Below are 21096 nucleotides of genomic sequence, written 5' to 3'. Positions count from 1 at the left end.
TTAAAAGGAGTCCCATAGGGTAAGAAATGAAGATCTCAGGAAAGGCACATAGATGGCACTTATCAAAGCTAATGCTATTATAACAATGGTTCACAACTCCATCTTTTGTTTTCTACATAATTTAAGAGACTACTAAATTTAGAAGAATTATTAATTTACATTTTTAGGCACCTAATGTATAAACATGTGCTTTTTGTATTGTGATGCTACCAGTTTGATATTTTTTTCTCATGATTGCTTGGGCTATTCTGAGTCTTTTGTGATTCCAAATGAATTTTAGGATTTTTTATTCTGATTCTGTAAAGAATTTCAGTGGTACTTTGATAGAGATTGCATGGAATCTGCAGATTCCTTTACGTAGGATAGTTATTTTAATGATACTGAGTCTCCTAATTCATGAGCAAAGAGTAGCATTCCATTTTTTGTGTCCTTGATGATTTATTTCATCAATGTGTTTTCTGACAGGCAGAGTGGACAGTGAGAGAGAGAGACAGAGAGAAAGATCTTCCTTTGCTGTTGGTTCACCCTCCAATGGCCGCTGCGGGTGGCGCACCGCGCTGATCTGATGGCAGGAGCCAGGTGCTTCTCCTGGTCTCCCATGCGGGTGCAGGGCCCAAGGACTTGGGCCATCCTCCACTGCACTCCCGGGCCACAGCAGAGAGCTGGACTGGAAGAGGAGCAACCGGGACAGAATCCGGCGCCCCTCATCAACGTTTGTAACAGTTGTAGAGATTTTCATCTTCTTTGATTAAATTTATTCCTAAGTATTTGATTTTTTGTGTGTAGCTATAGTGAAAGGGATTCGTTCATGATTTCTCTTTCTTTGAGTTCATCATTAGTATATAAAATGCTACTGATTTTTGTATATTTATTTTGTAATCTACAACTTTCTGGACTGGTTTATCAGTTCTAGCAGCTTCTTGGTGGAATGTTTAGGTTTTTGCCATGTACAACGTCAGGAAATCTGTAAACTTGAATGTTTTTATTTCTTCCTTTCCAATTTTGATGTCCTTTATTTCTTTCTCCTCCATAACTGCTCTTGCTAATACTTCCAGTACTATACTGAAAAAGAGTTGTGAAAATGAACATTCTTGTCTTGTTCCAAATCTGAGGGGAAATGCTTTCAGCTTTTCCTCAATCAGTATGATATAGTAATTAAAGCATCTTGGTACTGGCATAAAAAGTGACACATAAATCAATGGAACAGAATAGAGAGCCCAACAATTAAAGTACGTATATATGACCAAATGATTTTTGATAAAAGTGGCCAGACTATACACTGGAAAAAAGATGATCTCTTCAAAAATTGTGCTGGCAAAACTGAATGTATATATGTGGAAGAATTAAATTAGATCCATATTTCTCATTGTATACAAAAGTCAACTCAAGATGAATCAAAGACCTACATTTAAGACCTGAGCCTATGAAATTGCTGGAAGAAAATGCAGTTGAAAGTGCTACAAGACATTGATGTAGATTATGACTTCTTGTATGAGACTCCCAAAGCATAGGCAAAAACAAAAAATGAAAAAAAAAAACAAAAGAAAACCTAGAAAAAAGGGATTATATCAAACTCAGAAGCTTCTGCATAGAAAAGTAAACAGTGAGTAGCGTGAAAAGACATCCAATAGAATAGGAAAAATATTTGCAAGTTACCTATCAGACAAAAGATTAATATCTAGAATACATCAGCAGCTCAAAAAATTCAGAAACAGCAGCAACAACAAAAAAGTAATAATTCAGTTAAGAAATGGGCAAGAGACTTCAGTACAGAGTTCTCAAAAGAAGAAATACAATTGGCCAACAAATATTTGAAAAAAAATTCAACATCACTAGCTTTTAGGGAAATGCAAATGCAAACTGCAAGATATACCTAATCTCTGTCAGTATGGCTATTATCCAAGAGACATAGAGACAAAGGATTGTGAGGATGTGGAGAAGGGGGAACTCATACGCTACTGGTGGGAATATAAATTAGTGCAGGCACTGTGGAAAACAACATGGAGATTTCTCTAAAAGCTAGAAATAGCCTTGCCATATGATCCAGCACTTGACTACAAGGTATATACCCGAAAATGTGAACATGTTGTATCAAAGAGATATCTGCACCATCGTGTTTATAGCAGCACTATTCACAATAGGCAAAATATGGAATCAACCAAGGAACACATCACCAGATGAATGGATAAAGAAAGTGTACATATGATGATGGAATATTATTCAGCCAGAAAACAGAATGAAATTCTGCCATTGGCATCAAAATGGATGCAACTGGAAGACACTATGTAGAGTGAAATAAGCCTGACCCAGAAAGACAAGTACCACATGTTCTCTCACATTCCTCCGTATGTGTTTGCTTGATCTAATTAAATGACAGAGATTGAAAAAATAAATAAAAAAATATGATCCCCCTACACACTACCCACTGGAGACTAACTTTAGATAGAAAGACACAAGAGATTTCAAGAACAAAGCAGGAAAAAGAACTTCCATATAAATAGCAACCAAAAGAGAGTGGATGGCTGTATTCATATCAGACAAGATAGAATTTAAATCTAAAAAATTTATAGGCAACAAAGGACATTAAAAATTAATAAAATATTCACTATAGCAAAAAGATATAACAGTTATTAACACATTTTTGACAATACCATCAAAGTATATGAATATAGTTGGACATTTCAATATTATATTGTAAACAGTGAATAAAATAACCATACAGAAGATAAGTAAGGAAATAGAAGACTTAAATCAACTTGAAATGGCAGACACATGTGGAACCCTTGACCCAAGAACAACACAACATTCTTCTTGAGTACAGCAGGGGGAGCCAGCACTGTGGCGCAGCAGCTTTTAAGCCTGCAGTGCCAGCATCCCATACGGGAGCCTGTTCAAGCCCAGGCTGCTATCCAATCTAGTTTCCTGCTAGTGTACCTGGGAAAGCAGCAGAGCATGGCCCAAGTGCTTGGGCCCCTGCACCTATGTGGGAGACCCAGTGGAAGCTTCTGGCTCCTAGCTTCAGATTGGTCCAGCTCTGGATGTTGTAGCCATTTGGGGAGTGAACCAGCAGATAGAAGACTAAGTCTCTTTGTCTCTCTGTGTCTCTCTGTCTCTCTCTCTCTCTCTGTATCTCTTTCAAATAAATAAAATTAATCTTTTTTTAAAAAAAAGTACACAAGGGACATTTTCCAGGATATATCAAATGTCAGGTCACAAATTAAGTCTCAATCAATTTAAATAGATAGATATCATACAAAGCAATTTTTCCCCCACAATAAGATGAAGTTAGAAATCAATAACGGGGCTGGCGCTGCGGCTCACTAGGCTAATCCTCCACCTTGCGGCGCCAGCACACCGGGTTCTAGTCCCGGTCGGGGCGCCGGATTCTGTCCCAGTTGACCCTGTTCCAGGCCAGCTCTCTGCTGTGGCCAGGGAGTGCAGTGGAGGATGGCCCAAGTACTTGGGCCCTGCACCCCATGGGAGACCAGGATAGGTACCTGGCTCCTGCCATCAGATCAGCGTGGTGCGCTGGCCGCAGCACACTAGCCGCGGCGGCCATTGGAGGGTGAACCAATGGCAAAGGAAGACCTTTCTCTCTGTCTCTCTCTCTCTCACTATCCACTCTGCCTGTCCAAAAAAAAAAATCAATAACGGTAGGGAAACAGAGAAATCCAAAAAATTGTGAAGATCATATGCACTTCTGAAACAAACCAGTGTGCCAAGGAAAAAATCACAAAGGAAATGAGAAAATACTGGGAAATGGATAGAATAAAACCAAAACATACCAAAACATGCAGGAATAGCACAAGCAACACTAAAGGAGAAAGTTAAAGGTAAAAACACTTTAAAAAGAGAGAGAAAAAACAAATAAGAAGAAAAAGCTAAACCAATGCCAACAGGAAGAAGCAAATATGAAGACTAGAGCTGAAATAAATGAAATAGAGACTATAAAAGCAATAAAGAAGTCAGGTGAAATCATCAATTTGTTCTTTGAAAGTAGCACACATATAATGAGGACAATCATTACCCTGCTGGTGATATTACTACGCGGATTAAAGAAGACCTAGCATCTAATGGCTACTCGGTAAACCAGATGCCCCTTCATCTAAGAGGAATGGAGGCTCACATTATAGAGGTACTAGTTTGAAGAAGTGGGCCACTGCTGGCATTTGAAAACAATATTGGAGAGCATAGAGGGAGGTAAGCACTTGGTTCAGCAGTTAAGACTGCTGGGGACTCTTATCAGAGGATCTCATTTGACTCTCCAATTTACTCCAAATGCCAATTTTCTGCTAACATGCACCCTGGGAACAGCAGTTCATGGTTTCAGTACTTGGGTCCCTGCTACTGACATGGAGACCTGAATTGAATTCCCAGCTCCTGGTTTTAGCCTGGCCCAACCCTGGCCATTGCAACCATTGCAGGCATTTGGAGAGGGAGCCACAAAGGGGAGATCTCTCTCTCTCTCACTCTTTCTCTTAGATAAAATGAATTTTTCAAAAGAATGGATAGAGATAAAAACCTACAGTGAGTGCCTGGAAGCCCATCTAGAATATTTCAATACCCAGAACACAATGATCTAAAATTGAAATAACACTGTCTTCCTAGGACAATGAATTATGAATTTCCATTTGAAATGTCTTTATCAGAAATTTTTCTGAGACACTTTGCTTCTCGTCATAAATCTCAGGAGTTCATATTTCATCCACTTGATGCCTATAGCAAAATTGCTCTTTGAATTCAAAAAGGAACACATGAAATTTCCCTGTAAATGTTTCTTACAAGTAGATGGAGGGAAAAAAATGTCTATGAAATCATAATATTGAAGATTAAAAATAACTAAGAAAAAGTATGATGGTGCCATGCAGAGATTTTCTTTAAAGATTTATTTATTTGAAAAGGAGAGAGAGAGAGAGAGAGAGAGAGAGAGAGAGAAAGAGAGAGAGAGAGAGAGATCTTCCAGGCACTAGTTCATTTCCCAAATGGCTGCAGTGGCTGGGGCTGGGCCAGGCCAAAGCCAGAAGCTTCATCCAGGTTTTCCACATGGGTAGCCGGGGCCCAAGCACTTGGAAACTCTTCCACTGCTTTCCCAGGCAGAATACAGGGGGTCTGGCTTGGAGGTAGAGCAGCCAGGACCCAAGCCAGCACCCATGTGGGATGCCAGCATCACAGGCAGCAGCTTAACATGCTGTAGCACAACACTTGCCCAAGTATGATGCTCATTTTGTTTTAAAGATTTATTTATTTGAAAGGCAGAGTCACAGAAAGGCAGAGGCGGTGGGGGGGGCCCTCCATCTGCTAGTTCAGTCTCCAAGATGGCTGCAATGGCCGGAGCTGTGCTTGTCTGAAGCTTGGTCTCCCACATGGATGCAGGAGCCCAAGGACTTGGGCCGTCTTCTACTGCTTTCCCAGGCCATAACAGAGAGCTGGATCAGAAGTGGAGCAGCCGGGACTCGAACTGGTGCTCATATGGTATGCTGTCTCTGCAGGCAGTGGCTTTACCCACTACGCCACAGCGCCAGTCCCAGCATAGATGTATTTAAAGGCCAATTTTCCTGCAAATAAATCCAAGGAGCAAGTCAGATTTAACCTTCCAAGCAAACATCTAGGCCTTTGACTGAGCTGTACCCTCTTACAAGATGGTCACAGCTGAGGGTAAACTCACTGCATGAAGACCCACTTGGGCCACGCAGGCCATGAATGTGGACCCTCAGCAGTGAAAACAGTTTGAAAAACCATCAGTAAATACTGCGTCTGCAGACCAAGCTGCAGCTCTGGTGATCCAACAAGCTGTTTACATCAGATCCATTTCAAGCTGTTAGCATGAAGATCACTTATGAAGAAAGACATTTTTTCGGGTCCGGCGCTGTGGCACAGTGGGTTAACACCCTGGCCTGAAGCACCAGCATCCCACATGGGCACCGATTCCAGTCCTGGCTGCTCCTCTTCCAATCCAGCTCTCTGCTATGGCCTGGGATAGCAGTAGAAGATTGCCCCAGTCTTTGGGCCTCTGCACCTACTTGGGAGACCTGGAAGAAGCTCCTGGCTCCTGGCTTCAGATTGGTGCAGCTCTGGCCATTGAGGCCATCTGGGGAGTGAACCAGCGGGTGGAAGACCGACCTCTCTGTCTCTACCTCTCTCTGTAACTCTTTCAAATAAATAAAATAAATCTTAAAAAAAAAGAAAGACATTTTTTCAAGGATCCATGCACATGGACAGGTGCATCACAGATTGCTCCTGGGCGAGTGGCAGGGTCAAAGTTTCTCCTCCTTCAGACCCTTTATTGGTGCATAGAGCACTGAGAGAGAAGAAGGATGCTTACAAAGGAAGCTAAGGCTAGGGATGGGGAGGGGCAGGTTTTTACTACTGTACTTTTTTTTTTAATTTGAGAGACAAAGAGAGCTCCCATTTGCTAATTTACTCTTCCAAATGTCCACAATGGCTGAGCACTGGGTCTGGCCAAAGTCAGGAGACAGGAACCCAATCCAGGTCTCCCTGTGGGTGTCAGGGACCAGAGCAGGATTGCCGCCTCCCAGGGTGCACATTAGCAAGAACCCAGAACCAGAAGCCAAAGCTGGGCTTCAAAATCAAGCAGGCCAAAATGAGACATGGGCATCTTCCCTGTTGGTTAAATGCCTGCTCCACTGTACGCCTTGATGCAAAAAAATTCCACAGAATCCAGAGACATTCTAAAAATCACAGTGTTATATACATTACAGAATATGTTTCCCAATGGCTGTAATTGTCATCTTCATATTTCACAGATGAGGACATGGAAGCCCAAGGACTTAGGTAACCCAACCAAGGCAACACAGGTAGTGAGTGAACGGCCCAGCTGACATTCACTGGTGCTTTCTCTAGACTCACAGATACACTTGAATGGCATCAACAGGCATATGTCATCATTTCATTTTTTTAAGATTTTTATTTATTTAGTTGACAGATAGAATTACAAACAGTGAGAGAGAGAGAGAGAGAGAGAGAGAGAGAGAGAAAGGTCTTCCTTCTGTTGGTTCATTCCCCAAATGGCCGCTACAGCCGGAGCTGCTCTGATCCGAAGCCAGGAGCCAGGTGCTTCTTCCTGGTCTCCCTCACAAGTGCAGGGGCCCAAGAACCTGGGCCATCTTCTACTGCTTTCCCAGGCCATAGCAGAGAGCTGGACTGGAAGAGGAGCAGCCGGGACTAGAACCAGCACCGATATGGGATGCCAATGCCTCAAGCAGAGGATTAACCTAGTGCACCATGGCACCGGCCCTATCATTTCATTTTTAAAACCACAGGATAGGGACCGGCACTGTGGCATAGTAGGTAAAGCTGCCACCTATAGTGCCAGCATCCCATGTGGGCACCAGTTCGAGTCCTGGCTGCTCCACTTCCAATCCAGCTCTCTGCTAATGAACTGGGAGAGCAGGGGAAGATGGCTCACATCCTTGGGCCCCTGCACCTGTGTGGGAGACCCAGAAGATGCTCCTGGCTTCAGATTGGCCCTGCTGCTGCCACTGTGGCCATTTGGAGAGTGAACCAGTGGATAGAAGACCTCTCTCTCTCTCTCTCTCTCTAAAACTCTGCCTTTCAAATAATAAATAAATCTTTTTTTAAAAAGTAGGATAAACACAAAATCACAAATAGAAACACACAAGCATAATAGAAATACAGAGATTATCAGTTCTTTAAAGAAAAGTGGCTATGTAAGACCAGCACACAACAATTATTATTCATTATGGAAGAATAATTATCTCTGGGCATATTGAATTTACTGTAATTTTAAATATGGCTTTAAAAACCCAGAGAATCATTTATTACATGTATGCTGCATGGATTACATATAACCAAGGAAGCACTGGAAATTGTGTTTCTCTTGTTTGTGTGGCCTCTTTTGCTTTTTTTTCTTTTTCTTAATTCATTGTGCTCACTTGGCCCAGTCATTATACTTTGGAGTTCCATAGCACAGAGAAGTTGATATAGCAACTATGATGATTTGAATGGTTTTCTTTTTTCACTGTTTCTCAAAAATACATGATTTGCAGTTACAATGTTTTCCTTCACACAGTGCCTCCCAATGATCCAATCCTGCCATCAAGAAAAGAAATGAAATCGGCCAAATTGCCAACATTCCTCACCTCGCCACCCCTCAGGACAGCTTATTTGTGTGCTGCAGTGAAGACTCTTATTAGCTCTTTCTCTTTCAGAGCCTGAAGTCCAGAACACTGCCTTATGCTGATCATAAAATAGAAAAGCATAATTTCTCTAGCTCTGTGATTTTGATCTTGCACATCCTATATAGTGTCATATAAGCTAGACACTTTATCATTTTCTCAAATTACACAGACAACTTGCAAGTGTTTTTAATGATCCATTAACAAGTAATGAGGGGCTGGAGCCGTGGTGGAGTTGGTAAAGCAGCCACCTGCAGTGCCGGCATCCCATTTGGGTGCCGGTTCTAGTCCTGGCTGCTCCACTTCCAATCCAACTCTCTGCTATGGCCTGCAAAAGCAGTAGAAGATGGCCCAAGTGCTTGGGCCCCTGCACCCACGTGGGAGACCTGGAAGAAACTCCTGGCTCCTGGCTTCGGATCAGCTCAGCTCCAGCCATTGTGGCCAATTAGGGAGTGAACCAGCGGTTAGAAGACTTACTCTCTCTCTCTGTCTCTCTCCCTCTCCTTCTCTCTGTGTGTGACTATCTCAAATAAATAAATAATATTTAAAAAAGGTAATGAAATATTTCTCTAACACAAATGAGAGCCTACTCCTTATCTGAAATCAAAGTTTCTCTTCTTGCCTAGTGAGTGTAACCAAGGTCATCACTTAGCCATGCCTGCCCTGGGCTTGGTGGAGTGCACGGTCATCACTTATCCATGTCTGCCCTGGGCTCAGGAATTCAGGACACAGCCTGTGTGCTGGGTGCCCGCCGGCTTTCTGAGGGTCCTGTCAGCTCTGGTACTGCAGCACTGGGCTGTGTTAACTTGCATCTCAGTGACCTTGGACAGACCCGCTCTTGGAGGCTGCAATTCCCTAGTGACTCGGGAGCAGCTCTGGTCCCTGCCCCACGGGGTAGACTGGGGACTGCCAGGTGGATACATGGACACAGCAGTTACTCTCCTGCCATGAAGGAGAGGCATGGGTCCTTGGGAGACTGTGCAGCTGCTGGACCTGGCCTCGTGGTCAGGGTGGAGGTGTCCCAGGCTCTTTGAGCTGCTGTAGCCAAACACTCTGGGGTGCCTTCTGGAAATGTGTGCTCCAGAAGCAGGCCAAGGCCAAGACACTGGCAGGCGTAGGACCCGGTAGACAGTGGCTTCACGAGTGGGCACCCCTGGGCATCTTTGATAAGGGCACTATCTGTTCATGAAGGCTCCACCCTCGCGACCTAACTCCTGTCACATGGGGCATAGGATTTAATACACGAAGTTTGGGAGATGCCAACATCCAGACCCTAGAAGGAGGGCATCCTGAGGAAATGGGAAATGATGGACAGTGAAGAGTTTACCCAGTGAGCACTGGGGGCACGTGTACCAGGAGACGGGACGCCACGAGCAATGCCTGTGTTAGGGTAGTGGTATCAGAGGGGCTGGCGTGTTCAGGGCACTCAGTGTAGTGGGTGTGTGAGGGGTAGAGGCAGCGTGTACAGGAGGGAGGAAGGGTGTGGGGCAGATTTCAGGGCCTTATCGATCCAAAGAGGCAGGCTCAGTGCGGTCCTTTGGTCAGGGTGGGTACGCTAAAGAGTTTGGCGTTAGGAAGTCGGGCTGAGGTGTATGAGTTGGCCATCTGGTCAGTGGCCAGCTGACTGGGAGTCCAGAGGGGAGGGATCCTGTCACTGATCGCCGTGTCTGTCTCTTGTTCCAGGTGTCACCGACTGTCAGAGGAGTGAGGCAGGCCTGCAGTGTGACCAGGATGGCCAGTACCGAGCCAGCCAGAGGGACAGCAGCAGTGGGAAGGCTTTCTGCGTAGACAGCGAAGGGCGGAGGTTGCCGTGGTCGGAAACAGAGGCCACGCTGGAGGACTCCCAGTGTGTGGGTACGTGGGGAGGCTGAGCGGTCATGGTCATGGGGCTGGAGGAGGCTCTGAGCAGCCTTGTGCTAAAGGAGACACTGCTGGAGGTCTGTTTGTCTCCGTCTTCTTGGTTTGAGGACTTGTAACCTATGCAGAAGCTAGAAGAAGAGTAAGATGAACAAACGCTCATCATCTGGATCCAAAAATTGTTAGTAGTGTTTCGTTCTCTCTCTTTTGTTTTTCTGAATCATTTGGAAAGTAGTATTCAGACGTTATGAAACTTCGCGCTGAACCACTTCAGCCCGCACGAGGGATGAACTTTCATAGAAGAATCGTCTCTGCAGGCTTCCCTTCCGGCAGGCAGCTTGCTCTAAATCTGGCCCGCCTTTCTCCCCACTAGGGTGCCGGGTGCCTGTCCTGTTTCATGACTTCCTGGGCAGCCCAGAATAAGTTGCTCAAGCTCTCTGACCCTCCATCCCCAAACACTTGCTGCTTGTGTCTGAGGCACTTTGAAGGCTGACACCATCTTCTGCTGTCAGCAGGTGTTTATCGAGCACCACTGCCATGGTTGTTACTCCAGCAGAATATGGGAGACTGAGTGATTTATACAGAAGAAAGGGTTTTTGGCTCATAGTTCTGGAGGCTGGGACAGCCACAAGCTTGGCACTGGCATCATCTTAGCTGGTGAGGGCCTCGTGCTGCGACATGAGCTGGAGGAGGAGAGGAAGGGCGGGGGCACTGCTGAAGAGAAGAGACAGCAGCTAACAGCCCTCTCTCGGGTAACCCCGCAGTCCCTTGAGAGCAGCCTAATCCCTCTCTGACCCGGTCACCTCTTAAGGTCTCACCGCCTCTTAGCACTGTCACATTGGGAACCAGACTTCAACATGTGTTTCAGAGAGGATGAGCCATAGTCACAGCATAGCAACCGCCCCGAGCCAGCCACAGTGCTCCAGTGAAACAGCGGGTCGGGAGGGGCCAGGCGGAGCCTCTGGCGTCCTGCAGTGTCAGGTGCCAGCAGGGGGTGGGCGTGGTCTGCAGAGCCAGGAGGCCTGCAGTCCCTTCACCTTTGCGGTCTTGGGCAGTACTCGTCCTGTGCAGTGGGGGTATCAGCGCCTGCCCCGTAGGAGCACTGGGTATCAGCAGGGACGTGCCTGGCAGAGGCCATGAACGCTTTAGACTGATAAGAAGGCGCAGGAGCCGGGGCTGCCCTGTGCGCTCATCTGTTAACCACGGAGGCGGCTGAAACCCCCTGGAGCCCCCTTACTCCCCACCTGCAGGGCTCTGCTCCGGCTGCCCATTGTCGCCTGCCTCTGCTTGAAGGCACGTGGCTTGAGGTCCGTGGCACTCCCGGCTCAGCAGAGTGAGCCCCGCTGCCAGGGTCTCCCGCTGTTTCTGTGGAAGGAGGGAGTTTGCACGCGTGGGCTTGCCATGGCCTGGCATTTTCCATGTCTTATCAATTGCAACTCCCAAGTGGTTCCTTATGTAGATATATTGTCGCCGAGGAAACCGAGGCAGAGAGTTTAAGTACTTCTCTTCCTCACGTAGTCAGGGTCCAGCACACCTAGAATTTGAATGTGTGTCAGACCTCCAGCCCCCTGGTTTTTCTGCTTCTGTCTGGAGTTGTCTGCTTCCCCGTTCAACACACACACAGGCACATGTACACTCTTGCATACACACACGCCTGGTGATCCTCAAGGGAAGCTGGTCCAGCTAATGAGGAAACAGCAGAAAAAACTCCCAGTGAGAGATTATGTTCTTGCCAAGCTCAAAGCAATCATCCCATCCCTTGCAAACAGCTAACACATCGCAGGATTTTTTTTGGGGTGTGTGTGTGTGTGTGTGTGTGTGTGCGTGCACGTCCCTCCATGAGTAAATTGCAAATCCTATGCAAGTCTTCTGATTTTTCCCAGTATCACTCCTCTCGTGCAGGAATAACAACCAGTGAGCTAGAGCTGGAAGGAGCTGTCAGAGGGCAGCTGGGGCTCCTTCACTGAGAAGGGGTGGGGCTTCTCAGAGGAGCAGCCATTTGCCCCAGGGCCCTGCTGATGGCCGGCCATCCCAGAGCCGGCTCTGGGGATCCGTTTGTGGGCATGTCGCAGCTCGCAGCTCGTTCAACTCTGCATTCAGAGCAGAAGAGAGTCTAATTAGTGGCACCAGGCGTGTCCTGAGTTGGGGCACGGCATTGGTTGGCAGCTTTGATGCCGCCTCCCTGTGGGCTGGCTTGGGAAGAACCTCCGGCTGATCCCCAGCGCTGGCTTCCTGTGCCCCCTTGGAGCCTAGGCTTCGCGTTCCGGAGGTGCAGGGGATTTCCACGCTAATGGGCTGGCTGTCCCCGACAAGTGATCCCCTCTTCTCCAAACCCTTCCATAGCAGCTGTCTCTGTAAGACTGGCAGTGCAAAAGCCGAGGGCTTCAGTCAGCCATGTTCCTGCCACGCAGGAGCCTACCTGAGAGGCATCTGCCCTTCTCTGCCCCGTGGCCGCCGCCTTTGTCCATGCTGCTGTTGTCACCCATTGAGGTCACGGCCATATTCTCCTAATTCTCTGTTCTGCTCAGCCCAACACGTTTTTAATGATATTTTCAGCACAGTTATTTTAAAAGGCAAGTCTGCGTATGCGATGGCCCGTAAAATTCTACAGTGGTTCTGCAGTACTCTTGGGATCAGGTCAGCTTGTAACATCCCAGTCTCCTCTCTCAACTCAGGACAATAAAACCTGCATTCCACTGGGGCTGGCACTGCACCCTGTTTCTTTTTCTACACCAGAGTAGTACGTAGTTGTTGACAGAAAGACTGCATCCCTCTGGTCCTCTGGGTGTCTTCAAGACTGTTTGCTGGCCGGCGCCACAGCTCAACAGGCTAATCCTCCGCCTTGCGGCACCGGCACACCGGGTTCTAGTCCCGGTCGGGGCACTGGATTCTGTCCCGGTTGCCCCTCTTCCAGGCCAGCTCTCTGCTGTGGCCAGGGAGTGCAGTGGAGGATGGCCCAAGTGCTTGGGCCCTGCACCCGCACGGGAGACCAGGAGAAGCACCTGACTCCTGGCGTTGGATCAGCATGATGCGCCGGCCGCAGGGTGCCGGCCGCGGCAGCCATTGGAGGGTGAACTAATGGCAAAGGAAGACCTTTCTTTCTGTCTCTCTCTCTCTCTCTCTCTCACTGTCCACTCTGCCTGTCAAAAAAAATTTTTTTTTAATTAAAAATAAATAAAAAAATTTAAAAAAGACTGTTTGCTAAAGGTCTTCAAGGAATGAGATGCTCCCAGCACTGGAGTTCCTGTGGCTGGCCCTCTGAGCCCTAACGCTTAGGGAGTGTGTCCTCACAGGTGGCAGAGGGGCGTGGCATAGACTGCACTGGGCACCAGCTTCCCACGCTGCTTGACTTAATTTTCACAGCCAGCAAGCTGGGGCTGGAAGAGGCTGAGATGTGCCCAAGAGCTTGGTGCTGGTGAGGAGTGCGGGTGTGAGGGCCTGCACCCAGGGCTGCCTTCTGACTGGTGCTCTGTCCCCCCTGCCTGCTGCCCTGACCCGAGTCCTCCCCTGGTGCTCCCCTTCATCTTCTCTGCGTTTCCTGTAGTAAATGTGCTTATTCCACATGGCCTTTGCTTACATAAACAGTGAGTCTGACACTGGCCAACAGAAGTATTTCAAGGTCCTCTTACCTTTAGCTTCAGAAACAGTTTCCTAATTCTGCTCTGTTGACCCAGGCTAAGGATTTCATACACCAAGTCAAGTGCCTACACAGTGGTACCTACTTCCTGTTGGCATTATGTCTTCATAATGTTCTCTGCTGCTTTCCTGGCCTTGTAAGGGTACCAGTAGTCATCACTTGTCTGTCCATCTATCCATCCTTCCAGTAAACAGGGGACTGTTCCCTGTCATTCTCCCAGCCAGCCAGGGCTGCACGAGGGTCAGAACATTCCCTGAATCATCTGCAGCACCAGTGCAGGCTCTAGGATCATGCACCTTAATAGCCGTGTCAGTCTGTGACACAATCGTGATGCGGCGTATGTGTGCTCTCATGTGAACTCTGGGTTCTCTCCCCAAGACAGTTGTAAATTATCAGGCAAGTAAGGATGTGGAAAATTATCCCAATAGCATCTATAAGTCTACAAATGACATCAGCACTCATTGACAACTTGACTGGCTTCCTGGAGCTGCTTCAGTGAGAGCTGATGTCTCCTCTAAAACCCAGCAGATCCACTAATTGTGTTGTGAAGCCGACTACGTTTTTGGAAGCTTTAATTAGAGACTGGAAGATCGTTCAGATTCCATTCAGTCTCCTGGACTGTTTGGAGCATCTGTTCTATTCCAACCAAGACTTAAGTGCACATTGATGTGAACAGCACAGTATTTGCTAGACTAGAGGCTGAAGTCTACACACATACCAAGGAGTGTAAAAGCAAAAGCAGAGAGGAGGAAATCAGAGAAGGGCCGAGCATGAGAATGTGGTGACTCCGATATTCCATGTGGACTGACCACTTCATAGACTTAGAATTATTTTCTCTAAATGTTTGAAGACTTTACATACATCACATATGTTATATTAAAATTACCTCCTGGGGGCCGGCGCCATGGCTCACTTGGCTAATCCTCTGCCTTCGGTGCTAGAATCCCATATGGGCGCTGGGTTCTAGTCCTGGTTGCTCCTCTTCCAGTCCAGCTCTCTGCTGTGGCCAGGGAAGGCAGTGGAGGATGGCCCAAGTGCTTGGGCACCTGCACCCGCGTGGGAGAACAGGAGAAAGCACCTGGCTCCTGGCTTTGGATAGGCATAGCTCTGGCCATAGCAGCCATTTGGGGGGTGAACCATTGGAAGGAAGACCTTTGTCTTTCTCTCTCTGTCTCTCTCTGTCTCTCTCTGTCTCTCTCTCTCTCTCACTGTCTAATTCTATCTGTCAAATAAAAAAAAATTACCTCCTAACCCATCCCAAAAGCAATAAACTGCTTTTTTTTTTCTTAAGATTTGTTTACTAATTTGAAAGGCAGAGTTACAGAGAGGCAGAGAGAGAGAGAGAGACAGACAGACAGACAAAGAAAGAGAAAGATCTTCCATCTGCTGGTTCACTCCCCACATGTCTGCGCCAAACAGAAGGCAGGAGCCAGAAGCATCTTCTGGGTCTCCCACAGGGCCATCTTTTATTGCTTTCCTAGACCATAGCAGAGAGCTGGATTGGAAGAGGAACAGCCAGGTCTTGAACTGGCGCCCATATAGGATGCCGGCACTGCAGGCTGCGGCTTTAGCAGCTATGCCACAGCACTGGCCCCAAGCAATAAACTACTTTAAAAAAAGTATTTGAAAGGCATAGAGGCCGGCGCCGCGGCTCACTAGGCTAATCCTCCGCCTAGTGGCGCCGGCACACTGAGTTCTAGTCCTGGTCGGGGTGCCGGATTCTGTCCCGGTTGCCCCTCTTCCAGGCCAGCCCTCTGCTGTGGCCAGGGAGTGCAGTGGAGGATGGCCCAGGTGCTTGGGCCCTGCACCCCATGGGAGACCAGGAAAAGCACCTGGCTCCTGGCTCCTGCCATCGGATCAGCGCGGTGCGCCGGCCGCAGCGCGCCAGCCGCAGCGGCCATTAGAGGGTGAACCAACGGCAAAGGAAGACCTTTCTCTCTGTCTCTCTCTCTCACTGTTCACTCTGCCTGTCAAAAAAAAAAAAGGCATAGAAAGAGAGAGTCAGACAGGGATATACACATAGATGCAGATTGTTCATTCCCTGGTTCACTCCCTAAATGCCTGCAACAGCCATGGCTGGGCAAGGCCAAAGCATTGCTTATAATGAAAGCTGAGAAAAGATGGTGGCTTTGGATGACCTTGAGTATATGACCAATCTAGACACAGACGTCTTTGATAGAGCCGTAGATGTGTATGATAACGAGTGCTTCTATAGGGTTTATAAGTGCTTCTGCAGAGAGCTGATACTCAGGTACTTTGGATTTAAGAATAAGTCTTGCTTTTTGATAGTTACCTGCAAAATACTGATACACTTGGGCATTTGTGGCTTGGAGGATGGATCTTTAGAGTTACCCTCCATGGTTTTGTTTTTTTTTTTTTTTTTGCTTGGTGAAGAATGAGTTCCAAGTCTGATAGCTTGGAATTTATATTTCTTTCTCCTCAGTTGTCTAGTTCAGTGGGAATGTAGCTATGATATTTCTACCAAATGGAGTTCACGTGTGTTGATGGTGACTAGAGAATGTGATGATATATCACTTAAACAAATACTGTCCTAAAAACATCTAAGTCACAAGACACATCTCCAAATGTATATGAACTTGTATGCACACCCCTTACAGAAGTAAAATACTGTATATCAGAAAAAATTAAAGTTGTTTCATTGAAAGAAAGATTCTAATAAAATAATTGCATGATATAATTAGCGCTCAAAGACAATGACAGGAAAATACAAGTTTAGAAAGAAAAATCAGGAGAAGAAAGTTGTAATGGCTAATGTAATATTAAATTTCTCCTTATTTCCTAAAAATGAGGCAGAAAAGGGGAGACCTGGTCGGTTAGATCTGTCCATATTGGGTAAGAGAGCAGACTAGAGCTACCTGAAAAGAAATTCTCTCCAAATGTGTGACTGAGGGCTGACGATGGGAACTGACTTCTGGTCCCACTATTCTTTTTTGCTTCTCTGTAGCTGCTGCGCACCCTTCAGAATAAGGCTCATAAAACTCACACATGTGCTTGCTTCTTAGTGATGCGGAAGTTCGAGAGGGCCCCAGCCTGGAAAGTGATCTTCAGTGCTGATGCCCCTGTGGTGCTCAGGACCGAAGTTCCCGGCTCTGAATCCCCACTGATGCAGTGCTTGGCAGGTAAGGGATGGTGGTCAGATGGGCACCCGATGAATGGTATGGAAATCTGTCCTCTTGACATTGGCAAAGCAAACCAAGTCAAAGCACTACAGCTGTGACAAAAATGCCTTCTCAGAAACACTAAATCCATGGATTTTTAAAATGCATACTCAACTCAGAATTTCATAGCAGAATTTATAATGCACCTGCTGTGTGGCAAGAACTATGCTAAATGTTAGGGAATGGACATGGAGGGAATTAGTTCATCATAGAACTATTTGTTCCAATTGGGATAGAGATCTATTTCAACAGGGAGGTCAGGGAGGTAGAAATAACAGCCACCATTTGCTGAATTCCTATCTGTACCAGGGTTATCTCATAATCCTACAACCACCTATAATGCAGCCATGACTATTGTGAGTTACAGTTGAGGAAAATAAGGTTTTGAAAGTTTAAGTGACTTTCTCAGTGACACAGAGCTAGCAAGTGACAGAATTTAAACTCAAACCCAGGCTAATGGATGTCAAAGCCTGCAGTCCTTACTACTGTGTTCTGCTGACCTGGGTAGGCACATGTGATTTAATCATCAAAGGCATTCTTGAGTGTGAATTGATTTGGGACATCTAATTTGGTTATTCTCAGCATATGCTATTGTTTGTATCATAACCACAGTGCCAAAAAATGAAGTAGGGACTTCATTCATGTTAGAGTGAATAAAATTCACAGGAAGCAGAGAGACAGAACCAGGACATCAACAGAGTCAACATGGGGAATTAGCATGAAAAGCATCATGCTTGAAGGATAGCCACAACAGTTGTGCCACCAAGGACTGTCATACACCTGGCTGTGCACACACACTGTGACACAGGCAGAGGTGGAAAGGCACACTAGTGGGAGAGGAGAAACAAGGGGATGCAGAATCCCAGGGAGTGAAGCGAGCAGGACAGCTCCATCGGTCAGTGTCATGGTTTATCCAACCAGGCTGACCTTGACGTCCAAAAGAGGGTAAGAAGAAACAGGTAACATTTGGAGCAAGGCAGCCTCTCATGATGCTGGCTGGCAGGTGTCCTATCAGAGGCGAGCAGGACCCTCCAAGACACGTGGTTCTTTCAGATCCACTGGCCATCGAGCATGCAGCGTGTGTGCGTGCATGTGTGTGTCTGCCCTGACTGCCATGGCACTGAACCACAGACCAGGTGTCTCAGTTCTGGAGGCTGCTGGTCTAAGAGGTGGCATCGGAGTTGATTTCTTCTGAGGCCCTTGGCATGGGGCTTGCCGTCCTCTCCCTGTGGCTTCCCGGGATCTCCCCTGTGTGTGCCTCTGTCTTCACCTTCTTTTCCTCTGAGGTCACCAGCCCTGCTGGATCTCGGCCCACCCTAAAGCCCTCATTGTGCCCTGTGCCTCTGTAAAGGCCCTGTTGCTAACTGCAGTCACACACTGAGGTCCTGGCGATTAGAGTTTTCACATCAGAATTCTGAGCGGGGACACAACTCAGCCCAAAACAAGCATCACGAAGATTTGACAGTAGGCCAAGGGGTAGTTCAAGATGTTGGAAAATGAAGCCACTGTGCAATGGGAGACGTGGGTACTGCTGGGGTGGGAGAGGGTTCTGGTAAGAACACTGGGTCATCTACAGAACCAAACCACACACAGAGGGACAGGCGGGAGATGTGGCCCAGAGCTGGCCCGGGGCAGAGCTGTGCTTGGGGCCAGAGCAAAAGCCAGGGTTAAGGTCCGTGCTTGACCAATCCAAGTTCAGGATGCCGATGTTGTAATCCTGACCTGTGACCTTTGTTGCTCTCCTGAACCTGAAGCAGGGCTGCTTCTGCAGTGAGGACCACGGGAGTTCAGCCGAGGGAGGAAGGCAGTGGGACAGGAATGATTTTCATTGAGAATCCAGTGGGCCGGGTGTTTGTGGGTGAAAGGCTGCCCGTCTCTCCTGGGGGCCTTGTCCATGAGACATCAGCGCTGTCTGATACAGACATGAATGTGGAGAGATGACGCACAGGCCAGCGTCACACCCGAGGGGGTGTCCTGTAGAGAAAAGAGAAACCCCCTCAGCCTCAGATGTGAGTGGCGTGGGCCTGGCCTTCACTGGAGCAGTGTGTTGGCGAGGGCTGGGGTTGACCTTTGCAGCTGTGCTTGCCCCGTGTGAGCCGGGCCTCCCCGTCTCTAAACTGACCTCTTCCTTGATGAACACGCAGCATGAGTAATCCACAGTACAAGAAGGGGGCTCCTACATCACTAACTCCCTCAACGGGGCAGCCCCTCGCCCCATGGAAACAGTGAAGCGATGAACGTGTAACAAAGGCTAACGCAGGTAGAGGCAGCCTCGGGACCCCACCTTAGAATTCAGCCGCAGCTCTGCCTCCCGGTGGGTAACTGACCTGTGCTTCGATTTCTCCTCGCTGAGCTGGGAGATCCTCGAGTGGGTCCAGCAAGGGAAAGCACCCAGCAAAGCAGGTGCTACGCAAGATGCGCTCAGACGTCTCCCGTGTGTGCTTCTATGTGTTTGCTTGTGTCTGTGTGTACTTCGGTGTGATGGCACGGGCGAGGGTCTGCTGTACTCGGTGTCCCCTGAGACAGCTGGGTGGGTAACTGTTCCACGGTGCTTGCAGATTGTGCCAAGGACCAAGCCTGCAGCTTTGTCACGGTGTCCACGAAGGGGTCGGAGGTCTCGTGTGATTTCTACGCTTGGACGCGTGACAACTATGTCTGCGTGACTTCTGGGCAGGTGAGGCGGGGCAGCTCTGCCTCTTGTCCCTTCTAGGTCAGAGGCACCCTCAGGTGACACCAGGCCGGTCAGGTGACGGAGGAGAGAGCGGGCAGCTGCTCCCCGTGCCCTCCATTTCTTGAGAGCGATGGGATGCAGGGAAATCGAGGCTGTGATTGGATGGGAGGGGGGTGGGTTCACGCTGATCTTCCATGGCACCCGTCAGGAGGGCGCCTCGATGCTGGGCAGTCTTCCCTGATCTCACTGCTACGGCAGGCGGCGGGGGCTGAGGTGCCATGGGATCATTGGCCAGGGCTCTAAACTCCATGTGCCCCTCAGCACTTCTTTCCATTGTAGAAGTAACGTGTGATTAGTTTTAAAAGAAAAACTATCCAGTACTCATTAGTGCCACGTGAAGTGGCTGGGTCTGTGAGTCAGCGCCATGGAACGTGGGCGGTTTTCCGTGGCATCCACTGAAAACTGCAAATCTCCCAACTCCTCATCCTGAGCGGGCGCAAGTCTCCGCTTTGCCCTCCAGCTTCTGCTGCCTTCGGGAAGGAGCGCGCTCATAAGCGTGTCTGTGTGTGTGTGCTAACGGCTTATAATCCGCCGCCTTTTCTGCCTGGATTACTGCGTGACATTCCCCTCTGTGTCCGTGTCTGCAGCGTTAAGCATCCTGCGGGTTTGTGTGACTTCCTCCCTGCTCCCTGCGCTGAGGACGTGCAGTTCTGTCGCTGGTGCATCACACGCCCCTTTGCCCGTGCATTTGCATCCGAGAGCAGAGTCGTAAGCGACGTCTTAGAAAGGGAATGCAGGGGGCCCCCCTGGAATTTAGGGTTCTTAAGCCAGGGTCTGTAGCTACAAAACAGAAGTGGGAGGGAGGGACTGGATTCAGATCTCAGCTTCACTGTCTGCTTGTTGCTGTTCAGCCCTCAGATGGTGGGGGGGTCACATGGGACCCCACATCCGAGGGTCCTGCTGAGGACTGGGTAAGGCCACCATGGGGAAGGCTCCCAGAGCGGCCTGCACTGCGTAGTAAATGCTCAGTGGCCGACCATTCCTGTAATGGTCGTAATTGCCCTCCGTATCGTTAGCTGCCCCGGTGCCCAAATCAGGTCTCTAGGACATTCTGTGCCAACCATGAAGGCTCCTTTCTGGGGCCCTGGGCTCTTTGTACAGTCCACAGCATGGTCTGCCACAGTATGGTCCTCCCTGATGACAGCACTGGGCCCTGGGCTCTCTGCAGTCCACGGCATGGCCTGCCGCAGGATGGTCCTCCCTGGTGACAGCACTGGGCCCTGGGCTCTCCGCACAGTCCACGGCATGGCCTGCCGCAGGACGGTCCTCCCTGGTGACAGCACTGGGCCCTGGGCTCTCCGCACAGTCCACGGCATGGCCTGCTGCAGGATGGTCCTCCCCGATGACAGCACTGGGCCCTGGGCTCTCCGCACAGTCCACGACATGGCCTGCCGCAGGACGGTCCTCCCTGATGACAGCACTGGGCCCTGGGCTCTCCACAAAGTCCACGGCATGGCCTGCCGCAGGACGGTCCTCCCTGATGACAGCACTGGGCCCTGGGCTCTCCGCACAGTCCACGGCATGGCCTGCCGCAGG

General features: G+C 48.5%; 2 protein-coding genes across 7 annotated transcripts in view; one reads left to right on the top strand and one right to left on the bottom strand.

The window, feature by feature from the left end:
• The window catches only part of LOC138846302 (UPF0449 protein C19orf25 homolog), a 251330-nt gene that overhangs the window by 27147 nt on the left and 203087 nt on the right, over positions 1-21096 (bottom strand). The gene's annotated exons all lie outside the window — the stretch shown is intronic.
• LOC138845933 (thyroglobulin-like) overlaps positions 8855-21096 on the top strand; it is a 71567-nt gene continuing 59325 nt past the window's right edge. Inside the window, exons 1-4 of the mRNA XM_070059983.1 lie at positions 8855-8936; positions 9840-10010; positions 16674-16790; positions 19388-19503. Coding sequence (XP_069916084.1) covers positions 8855-8936; positions 9840-10010; positions 16674-16790; positions 19388-19503 — 486 coding nt within the window. The remainder of the gene's footprint in view (positions 8937-9839; positions 10011-16673; positions 16791-19387; positions 19504-21096) is intronic.

The sequence above is a fragment of the Oryctolagus cuniculus genome, chromosome 17 (genome assembly GCF_964237555.1).
Source record: "Oryctolagus cuniculus chromosome 17, mOryCun1.1, whole genome shotgun sequence".
Lineage (NCBI taxonomy): Eukaryota > Metazoa > Chordata > Mammalia > Lagomorpha > Leporidae > Oryctolagus > Oryctolagus cuniculus.
The sequence above is the reverse complement of the archived record's forward strand: the minus strand, read 5'-3'. Positions and strand labels throughout refer to the sequence as shown.